At 31.3% G+C, this 12,246-nt stretch overlaps 1 protein-coding gene across 1 annotated transcript; it reads right to left on the bottom strand.

The window, feature by feature from the left end:
- Positions 1-9,600: 9,600 nt before the first annotated feature.
- Positions 9,601-12,246, bottom strand: LOC137830591 (zinc finger protein WIP2-like). The gene is made up of 2 exons (XM_068638028.1): positions 11,414-12,246; positions 9,601-10,205 (listed from the first exon to the last, which is right to left on the bottom strand). Exons 1-2 carry the CDS (start codon positions 12,071-12,073, stop codon positions 9,777-9,779), a joined length of 1,089 nt encoding a protein of 362 aa, XP_068494129.1. The 5' UTR covers positions 12,074-12,246; the 3' UTR covers positions 9,601-9,776.

The following is a 12,246-nucleotide window of genomic DNA, read 5'->3' as shown; positions in this document are numbered from 1 at the left end:
ATTAAAACAATAAACAGCAATGTCCCCATACAACCAAATAATACAGTAATGCCCTCATATGTTATGTTAATAATATATGTATGTAATAATAGGAGAATTGTTAAAATAAAAAAATAAGAAGATTTTTAAAAACGGATGCATAGATTACATTGGAATTTTTATGATAACACAGTTAAAAATTAACATCAAAGGTATGCTTAACATGTTTTTCTTATTCTGATTGAGGTCACAAATCATTGGTGTGTATGAAATCTATTAAAAATAATAATAGTTAAAAGTAAAATGGTCTAAACAAATGGGTGAGTAGATAAGGTATAGGAAAGAACATGTTTGGTCATGGTCAGAGATTTATTTCAGATTTATTATGTTCTCGTCTCTTATATAAATGTTGAAATATCTCTAAAATACTTTCATTTTATATTTTTTTTACCAATAAAACAAGTTAGGTTAATAATTAATTTACCTAAAAGTAAATGTTTGGAGTTTCTTGTGTTTAAATATCTTCACAGGAATAATAATATAATGTCATATGGTGAGTATTTTGAAAAGCTTGGGGTTGGGCAAGGTTTAATTGTAGAAGGGTTAAACCATAATAAAGTTTTTCAAGTTCAAAGGCAACACCTTCAATCACTGTTATCTTTCTTATCATGTGTGGATGCTGGCTCTCTTCAGCTTCAAGCTTTTTCAGTGTCCTCACCAGAAAAAAAGAAAGTTAATAAACCCACCAACTTGGACAATTCAACCAATGTCTCACATAGAACTGCTAATGGGGTTGTCGTCCAGGAATAACCCGTCTAGTTGCAGATTACATCACATAAAAAATTTAAAATTTTATTAAAAATAAAAAATATTAGGGTTTTTTTCCAGTATCAATTTTTTTTCACCTTTCATTAATTTTGTAATTTAATTTATATAACATAAAGTGAATTCCAGAAAAAAAAATTTGAAAAAAAATACATTTTGAAATAACCTTTCCGTAACAATTATTTTACGTAACAATTATTTTACCTTTCAGAATTTAGAATAATTATTTTGACTTATAGAATTTGATTTTTGAAATTGATGGGGTGTAAAAAGAAATTATCATTTTTATTGTTATGTGGACTGATCCATACCTAACTTGCACAAATTGCAGATTATGTGGAATGGACCTAAACCAGTTAGTGAACCAAAATAGTGAATCCATCTCACGTTTTTCATAATAGGTTGCAGGTCGACTCACATGACTCACCCTATTATCACCTCAAGTGTCATTTGAATATGAAAATAATGACTTTCTTTTCTTTTAAGTTTAGTTTTGATATTATTAAGTAAATTTTGCATAAGTATATGTATAAAATGAAAAAAGAATGTAAAATTTATTTATAAATTAAAAATAATTAGATTTCAAAGAAGTTGATACCATATAATTTGTATAAATCGATTTATACATAAGTTAATTTTAGTTAATAAAATATATTTATTTTTTTTATTTTCTCCTTTTAAGTGCTTAAGAGAAGTTTCTCCATCATACCTTTAACATAATTAATCGATTCAAATTTATGTTACATATAATTTTTAAAAAGATATAACAAAATTGTATAAAAAAAAATCTTTACACTATTAGATGATAATATATGATTTGGACAACAATATAAGTTGAATCTTTAAAAATTATAATAATTAGTGAACAAAGTAAAAACTTTACATTGTAAATTATAATTTAATTAATTTTTGTATATAATCTTGAATATAACTTTTTTTGCTTTCAAAGTTATCATGATTATGGGTCGGAATTATTTTTCTTTCCCTTCTCCTTGATTGGGGTCTCTTAAACAAAGTTGTCTGATCTACTTTGAGGAGGACTAAAAGTGCCTAAAATAGTCCTACTTATAGTGTACTCCTTTTATATTTAAAGGATCATAATTTTAGTTCAATCATTTTATTAAAACCTAATATATAAAGCAGAAAACATGAAGATGCAATTTTAATCAATTAGGCACGTCAAACAAAATAAATTTAACCATTATGATGAGCAAGCACCACCTTTTTTCCCCATTCTCTCCTTGCTTGGATATGCAATCAATTATATGTAGTGTCATATACATATATGTATATTCTACAAATGTACACTATAAAAAAATTATTAAATAAAAGTTAATTTTAGAAAAAAAATAATTAGTTGTTATATTAATTAAATTATATATTATTTTATAGACTAAAAAAATTATTGGTTTCTAAATTACTTTATATTATTGATAAATAGTTTCTAAATTGGTTTCTAATTGGCTAACAAGATTTTTGCTACCAAATTTAGAATCTATATAATTGGTAGTTAAAACTGTAACATCCTTAGTTTTACCCATATATAATATAATAAAAGTAAAACAAGCAATATCTAATTACAAATAACATATACTACTTTCTCATATGTGTATCTCAAAAGAAATATCCCTCTTCATAGGGATTTAATATATATACATCAAAAGTTTTAACAACAAAACAAAACATTTAAATAAAACTATCTCATTCTCCAGCTGTTCACTAAGGAGCTCTATCACCTGAAATCTCATCTGCTCCCATGTAAAACACGATCATCACAGATAAAGAAACAAACACAAACAAATAACAGGGTAAGCTATCTATATAAAAAGTTTTGATATAATTTAAATTTCAAATTAATAAGCATAATTCATCAATTCTCATATGATTTCTCAAACCATCAAGAGTCTATTACATTCATAAAATTCATCTTTCATATGTCAGACTTTTACTGACTCACAACACATAGACACTTGACTCTACTTCCGGAAGACTCGTGTATTGAAATTAGCATCCAGAGACCTGCACCTGTCATACTACTGCTGTGAAACCCACACAGCCATGCACATAATTATCTCAATATCTCATCATCTCATCATCTTCATATGACAGGGTAAATCCATTTGATATGCTCTGATCAGTTCTTTCAAACCTCAGAATCAGCCAAATGGACCTCCTTCGACTCTCACCAACTGAATAACTTCATCTATTTGATTCCATTATATCAGTAGAGTCAGGATCGTCTCATTCACAGGACACTCACAAATCAATACACCTTAATAACAATCTCAACATGGTATTTCCTTTCCTGAAAATACTACGTCTTGATCACACTTTAACCTCATTACATACATCATTTAACATATCAATGCACCACTCAATCACTTCATATATATAAACTTTCTAAACAATCCAAATATATCTCAAACTTTACTTAAAACACATAATTAATTCTTTAAATCAATCATCATCTGAAATCACACAACCACTTCTCATCAAACATCTCACTTAAGTAATTCAACCAAAATATTCAAAAAGAATAGTTCAACTCATTTATATTATCATTCAAACACTTTCAATTCTCAATCACAAAGTTTCAACAAATTATTCCCATAACAGATTCAAAATCAACCATTCCAGTCAATATATTACTTTACTCTTCAAGAGAGACAATCCTGCAAGCAAAAACAATTGGAATTGGTGACCACGTCACCTCCACATCCAGAATCTTCTAACCTAGGGTTTTATTGAAAATAATAAGACTAGCTTAAAGGTAATTAACCTGCACCACAGAGTCCTAATCAAAATCTAACTATATAACTAGGACCTTGAGTTAACAGAAATTAACCCTAAAGCTAAAAGAGTCACACGTAAAACTCATATAGACAACCTATCAAGTTCAAAATTTGACTCAAAGAAAAAGGCCAAAAATGAACTTACTCTATTTAGGATTTTGATCGGGCAATCTTGTAGAGTTCATTGACAGGAGTTCAATGACAGACTCCGATCGTCAAACTGATAACTGAGGATGTCAGAATCATAGAGAGAAGGAGAGGAAAGGAAAAGGGTACGAAAATAAACTTACTCTATCAGAGATTTTGATCGGGCAGTCTTGTAGTCTTGGCTGCCAGGAGTCTAATGGCGTACTCTGATCGTCAAACAGAGAGGAGGTCAGAATCTTAGAGAGAAGGGAGAGAAAGGAAAAGGGAAACTTTTAGAGAGATGGTGGTTATTTTAAAATGAAACCTAATAACTGAATTTTCTATTTATATGTCATTTTCATTTTAATAATAAAATATTCAGGTATCATTTAAAATATATCACTTCTACTCTAAGGTTATTTTCTAGATCCTTACAAAAACCTTAGTAACTAATTAGATACCAACTTAGAAACTATTTATCAATAATAGAAACTAATTTAAAAATTAATAAATTATATAGTCTCTAAAATAGGATCTAATTTAATCAATATAATAACTAATTATTTTTAATCTCTAAAATTGGTTTCTATATAATAATTTTCTAGTAGTGATATTTTGGAATGTCGAGAACTTTTTTTCTAAGATATGCAGTTTTTTGTTATGTAGTTTTCAGGTACATTTTAACTTGCAAGTAAGGATATATGGAAGGATATTTCGACCCTCAATGTAATAAATTGTGTATATTTGGAATCTACATTTATTTATATTATTTTAATAAATTTTTACTCATTTAGACTTGATTGTGCTTCCATAATCACCTTAACATTTAATTAATAATAATCTAATTGTCCACCCAAGTTTTTTTATCAGTAATAAAAAAAGTATTTAAGGAATATTTTAATCCTTATAAAAAAAAAATTAGTGAAAGTAGTTCATCAAAATACCTAATCTCAGTGTATATATCCCTATATGGATCCACATGATCCAAATAAACATTATTCTAAAAATCTAAATAATTCAAAAAAAAAAACTATCAATTATTTAGATTTGAAATGTTGGTAGCTAATTAAATATCAATTTTGAAACTATTTATCAATTCTAGAAACTAATTTATATTCCAATAATTTTTTAGTCTTTAAAATAATATTTAATTTAGTCAATATAGCAAGTAATTATTTTTTGTCACTAAAATTGGTTTGTATTTAATGATTTTCTTGTAGTGTTAGCTTCTATTATTAATAAAATTTATAAACTAATTTTTAAATTAGTATCTAATTAACTATCAAATTTTGAGCTACCAATTAATTTAGATTCTAGAATTAGTAACTAAAAGTTGAATAACTAATTAAATACTAATTTAAAATTTAGTTTATAAATTTTATTAATAATTGAAACAAGTCTGAAGAGTCTTACTAAGGTGAAACATTCAAGAGAGATTTAAAATGAGATTCTCCAAACAAGAAATTATTAACACTAGGTTGGATAACATAGACTTCCGTGCCAATTCTTAGAAATGGAGAACAGTGAGTTCTTCACTAGTATAATCAAAGAATAAAATAGATTGGATAACATAGACTTCCATGCTATTTCTTAGAAATGGAGAACAATGAGTTCTTGACTAGTATAATCAAAGAAATAAAAGAAGTCCAGGTGGATGGTTATAATTTGAATATCCTTAAGAAAAATTGGAATACTTTAACATGATGTAATAAAGATAATTAATAGTTTTCATACTCTAGGAAAATGGCCTAAGATTACCAATGCTTCTTTTATTTGCCTTGTTCTTAAGATTGATAACCCACAAACCTAAGAAAGAAGTTTTTGTGGATCAAGAAGGGAGGAAGACTGGGTGGGTAAATGAAAAATTACTTACAAAACCTAAGCAAAAAGATGGTATAGGAATAAAATATTTAAGATGTTTCAATAAAATCCTCTTAGGTTAGAGATTAGGAAAGGAGGAGAGTGACTTATGAATGAATATTTTAAAGACAAAGTAAAGAATAAGACGATCACTAAATAAAAATAAATGGGTAGTTACGAATTCTTGTAGTAGAGGGATCTTAAAAAAAGTTTGTGGATTTAGAAAATGGGAAAAATGTTTAAGAATAATATAATGTGAAAAAAAAAAATCAATGATTTTGGAGATTTAGATGGAGGGGTTAATAATATATAAGTAATAATTGTCTACAAAGCTGACAAATAATTCAAGCAGAGATTAAACAATAACTCAAGGATTTATAAACTAACTAAAAGGTAGATGGGGGATAATTTTTTTTATAATAAGAAAGAAGTATTAAATACTGTAGGAATGTGTTGGAATATATAAATATATATGTGTATCTATATCTGTGTGTGGATGAATAAAAAGGTGGTGATTCGAGCTGAAGGAGACAAAGATGTCCCTACTGTGTAGGAATGTGAATACAAAAAGCAGAATATCACATTTAACATATTATTGGGTGTTGGGTTGTTTGTGTGCTTTAGATCAAGGAATTACATATAGTATCATATATATATATTTTACCTAACTCTGTTTCTACAGTATGGTGATGAACTATAAATTAGATATTTATCAGAAGGAAAAGAGATGTTATGGAGAAAGAAAATATTGGGATTAGAAGCAAAAGTATATTGTAAAGATGGTGCATGTACATGCATGGATTTATACTTGTGTTACGTATACTTTATTTGAAAGTGTGTTAGGTATGTTTATATTGAGCCCTTTTTGGGATAGTGTTGATATTTTTGAAGATAGTTTCCCAAAAATAAATGAAGTTGAGGCCATAATGATTGAGGATGGCATGTATTGACGTTGAAGGAGATATTGTGGGTATGGGTGGTTTTGAGATAGGGACTTCCCATAAAGGAATAAATGCAATGCAAATGAAAAAGATGATCAACATAGTGAGTGCTGTGGTGGGGTTCATCTCCTCAACAAACGGCTAGGATATTGATGCTCAATAAATGCTTTTATTTCATTCTTCACTGTTTCACTTCTTCCATTCTTCACAATTATTCTTCCACAACATGCAAATAGATTGTCTTTATTAAGGTAATCAAGTCTTTTAATCCTTATTTAGTTCCTTCTTGTTCTTATCATTTCTTCTTTCTATCATCATTCACCGTATTAATACACTGTTACCAAACAACTTTTTTACACATTATCACTGTAGTAAAGACAAAATCTGACTAACCAACCATTTATAAAGCTTTTCAAGTTTAGTAACAGTGAAACTTGTCGATAAATTCAACTCATGAACAACTACAGGTAATTGAGTAATGATCTGCAATTTTAAATTGAACAGTATCTTGTTATCTCACTCGGTGAGCTAACCACTTTGTTGTTGTCGTGTTCTTCAGTTGATAGTTGTACACAGTATACATGCATTATGCATACTGTAACTTCTTTTTATCAGTGGATTGAATGCATGTAATAAGAAATTTATAACCATTAACTCTTTTTTTTATCAAAAAAATAAAAATAAATAACGAAGATATTTTGAAGATACTTATAAGAGGCCAAACACTCAACTTCACACAAAAGCTTCTCATACTAAAGAGACCAAACTCTTCTAACCTTACCTCTATTTAACCATTCATAGTTCTAATTTTTAGTGTTATTGATAGATCTGTTATCTTTGCAGTTATTTATGACCAAACTCATGGTGATTAAGAACTGAAAAAGGAAGAAAGAAGTGGTGAAAATGAATTAAAATTTGGGTGAAAGGTCGATTCAATGTACAGTTGATCCCTTAGAAGGGATGCATGTACTGTAGGAGGCATCTGTAGATGTTGCTAATCAGCCCAACCAACAGAACTTGGGCTCCACACCCTCACAGTTTTCAGCTCTATCTCACCTTTTCCCATCTCTCTCTCTATAAACATACCAAAAGCTGCAAATCACGTTTTTTGTTTCTTTTTTAAATCAAAATATGCATGATTTCGCTTTTGAACTTCTGTATGCAGATTTGGTTGTCAAAAAGTATTTACCATCTAAAGTGAGTGATTTTAGCTTCAATGTGAATTATGGATCTATGTTTTGAGTTAACCTGATATGAAATCAAACATATACAAATACTGAATCAGATATCAAACAAGGAGCTCGTTGGTAAAGTTGAAAATGAGATCCATTTAACCTGTTTTTTTTCGTTCAGAATGCTCATTATCTTAACCAAAATACGTTTATATGTTAAAATTTTGTCTGAAAACTATTTAGCAGAAGCAAAACTTCGATTGTTTTTGCAAACTCAGTTTGTAAACTTATGTTTGCGTAATTTAACCAAACACAATCTTAGTTTTTATTTAATAATTTTTTACCCTTAAATCTTTGTATATCCTCCTTTTATAAGATTTGTATTTGTTTAATTTGGCTGAAAAGCTAATAATTTGGTTTGAGTATTCCGAGCAAGGGTGAATCTCGAATTGGCATATGTTGTATCCATCAAGAAACACATAGTCTTCTCTCCCACTATGCAAAGCAAAAGGGCATCATGCACCCTCCAACAAAAAGCTGACGTAGGTTTTTAGCTTCACGGGTTGAAAAGGCTATCCAATGACCTACAGCTACAATCATAACAATATATGCACCACAAACTTGTATGCACCAACTTCATCTTTCTTTTATATTTTTGTCATCACACTCTTCAATCATGTAATGACACGTACGTACTTTATTATCTCATTAACTCGCTTTCATTAACTTGCGTTGTTCAATTTCAAAAAACACATTCACATGTTAGTGTGTGTTTAATGAAAAGAATTAATGAACAATTTAGAAAACGTGCTACAAATTCGTCCCTGTAAGTACATGCTCTCAAATGCTGAATTGTAGAAAGTGGAGGTTCAAATCTCACCCTTGTTATCGTATGATAAACTTCATCATATTTATGTATGAAATTGTGGAATAATTGAGAAGACGTACCAAGAGGATCTTGAGGAGAAAGCCAGTTGTGAAAGGAGAGAAAACCATGAAATGCCCCCACAGATATTTGTCCATGCACATTCATCATTGTTCATCAAAGTTTGAACTTTGATGAGGCCTACAGCCTCTGGATTTGAGAAAAGAGGCTTTTCTTCCTTTTGACCCTTCTTCCTGTTGATTTTGACAAGCAAGAATGCAACATATATAGCTCCTTTCTCGAGTGTATACGTACAACAGTGTAACCACATAACATACCTCAATCTACATATAACGTTATGATACACACGTAGAAAGCAACAGTGAACTTTGTACATACATCCAAAAGGGCATAATCACATCAACGTACAGAAAACTAAAACTTTTTTTCAACATGATACTAAAATCTATGTTGGTTAACGCTCAATTCGTTCAACCCTTATACAACAGATAATAAACACAAAAATCGATCAAACTACTCTAAAACCAATCAAACTACTCTAAAAGAAACCCAAGTCTAAAAGCTAAAACGAATATAAACACACTAAAACTTCAACCAATGATAAAGAAAAAAAGTACCATAACGCTCATACAACAAGCGTAGATGACTAACAAATATAGCTGCTGATATCTCAGCACAATAAACCAACCAGCTATGGTAATGGACCCTAAAACCATTGAAATTTTCCGACAAACTAAGAAAGTGCAATTCAAAATACAACTGAGGCTGCATAGTGTGTAGGTTACTAGCTATTAACCAATTAGCTTGAGTTATATATGCTTTTTCCAAAAGCATATACAATGTAGAAATCATTGTCTACAATGCCTTGATCAATTTGATGTACAAAAGAGAGAAATCTTATACATGAAAACAAAGTAAATGAAGTTGGGTTTACACCTGGCTTTAAAACTTTGTTACCTGCGTGTCAGTTCCATGAGAAAGGAAAGAAAAGCAAAGGAGAAGAATGAAGAACAAAAAGGTTTGCCTTCATCTAAACTTGGTGCTTATATATAGTTCTCAACTGGGAAGTCAAGGATATGTACTCATACCAAATAAATAGTTCACAAATTAACTAAGATTGAGAATAAGATAATTCACAGAGACATATATATAAAATAGAACCAGTTCCATTTTCCTTATGTCTTTATGGATGAAATTAGTCATTGTCTTGTTCTACTTCAGATGCAGGCTCTTCTTCTTCTTCAAAGCCATCGATTCCATAAGCTGCATGGCCACTTCCAAAAGCTTTGATGTGATCTTTAAGAGACCTCTTGTGCTTGAAATCAGAGCCACAGATGCAATACCAAAGCTTCCCACAGTTCTTTTCATGGGTCCTCCAATCACCTCTCACTGCAAAACTCTTACCACATTTTCTACACATGAAGGGCTTGATTCCATGCTTCCTCTTGTAGTGTGTTTGAAGAGTTCTGAAATCTTTAAGGGGCTTTGCTCTTGGGTGATCAATGTTGTTCCTGCATCCTGGGGAACAACAATAGCATGGAAGCCTAAGCATACCTGTTGGTTGGGTACCCCTCAGAGATTCAGGCCCTTTTCTGTACTGTGATCCGTGCCCCCACATATGCATCTGACAAAACAAACAAAAGAAAAAAAATTATGGATACCGCAAAAAGAAGATAACTAGGATAGAGAAAACAACGCAAACATGATCAAAAGCTGCATTAGTTAATTTTTTTATGAGGTTGTCTCAGACACTTCAGAATCAGAATGTACAAAGCTGCATTAGTTAATTACATTCGGGAAATTTAAACAAAATGAAAATGAAAAACAAAAGCTGGTTAAACTTGACTAGTTCGGATTTTGGATAAAGCTGACTTAGAAAACTACTGTCTCAGCAGCCACTTCTATGGAGCAAACACTTCAATTGTTTGCTCTGAATTATTTAATTCTAGGACACTGAAATCAAATTAAGAAAAAAAAAAGATCTTCTTGTGATGTAATGAAACAAATAGTTAAATTATAGCACTCTTTTGATTTTACAATATACATCTAACGCAAAAAGAAGTCACATTGAGGTGAGAGAGAGAAGGAAGAGTACAGCTAATAGTATGTCGGTGTGTGAGACTTTAAGGTATGGAAGGTGTTTGAATTCAGACAGAAAAGAACTACAAAGAGAAACAAATCTAAGAGTTGTATTGATATCATTATCTGAGAGATCTGGAAGGAAACACTGCAAATTTTCAGTTCTGTTTGCAGCTGCATGCCAAACGCATACGAAGCACACACTTCAATGCACTCAGACATAAAGAACATTGGCTGAGTAGTTTAATCAACGAAAAGGATATAGCTCTGATCTCAGTCACAGTTTGAACCAGGAAAATATTAATCAGTTCATACATTAGTACCCGTTCCACCGTGCAAGAAAACAAAAAGGCTGAAAATAATTTTTATCATAATGATGACACAAGTACAAGTGAAAAAAAAAAGAACCCGGAGGAAAAAGGAAGATATGAAAAATGGGAGAAGAAAAAATATAAAGGAAAAGAAAAGGGTACTGTTTTCCTCTTGGTACTATATATGCAAATTAACAAATTCATTGTGTTTGTGTGGTTTTTCTCATATGAATTGGAAGAAAAATGGTAGAAGAAGATGAAGAATAAGAAGTAGAAGGTGGGTGTTTATTCTTTAACATAGTGTCGGTTATGTTTATGTTACCACTCCTCTTCTGGTTATGGTACAAGGGTTGAGATATTCTTCTGTATATAAGGATTGAAATATTAATCCTGAAATGTTTTTCTTAATTCATTAATCTTTTGTTAAAAAAAAAAAACTGACCTGCATGTTGTTGTATCTGTTGAAGGTTTTGCAACAAACTGGACAAGAGAACTGTGTAGGACCAATGAGAATCTGAGAAGGGGTAGGGATCCAGTACTGTCCCTTGTTGAGGCTGTTGGACAAGAAGGATGAAGAAGAATCCTGAATCCCATTATTATTACAATCTCCTCCACCTCCCCCTTGCTGTTGCTCTTTGTCTGTGGCACAAGCTGAAGACAGCACAGAAGCTATCTCAGCAGCACTAGGGCTTGGCAACCCTATGTGGAGTGCAACAGTGACACTGTCATCACCACCATCCTCTTCTTGCTCCTCTTCTTTGGGGTTATGGAGGGTCCTGTTGAAGTTGTCTTCCACATCCATGGTAGTGCAAACCTGATCCTGATCCAGGTACTCCTCTTGTTCATAATTTTTTGGGCTGAGACTGAGAAGAGGAAGGGCCTCTCTCAAGGGAGGGGAAGGGGGTGAAGAAGAACAAGTGGTGGTAGTGGTTTGAAAGTGGTGGTGGTGTTGGAAGTGGAAAAAGGTGGTGTGGTTGATGTTGGTGGTGGTGGTGGTTTGGTTGATGAAGTTGTGAGCATATGGATGGTGGTGGGGGGGAGGGTTTGGAGAGGGGTAGTGGAAGAAAGGTGGTGAGAAGAAATTGGAGTAAGGGTCTCCCATGGGTGGAATGGAAAAAGGGTTGTGTTTGAGGAGAGAGTGGGAACAGTAGAAGGCTATGTTGGTTTGCTTTATATACAGGTAGAGAAAGTACAAGATGGCTGAAGGAAGTGAATGGTGGAGATAGATAGAGAGAGAGAAAGAGGTGTGTGGGATATGGGGAAAAGAAGTAAAGT

Source organism: Phaseolus vulgaris, chromosome 7 (assembly GCF_000499845.2).
Source record: "Phaseolus vulgaris cultivar G19833 chromosome 7, P. vulgaris v2.0, whole genome shotgun sequence".
NCBI classification, from domain to species: Eukaryota; Viridiplantae; Streptophyta; class Magnoliopsida; order Fabales; family Fabaceae; genus Phaseolus; species Phaseolus vulgaris.
The sequence above is the reverse complement of the archived record's forward strand: the minus strand, read 5'-3'. Positions and strand labels throughout refer to the sequence as shown.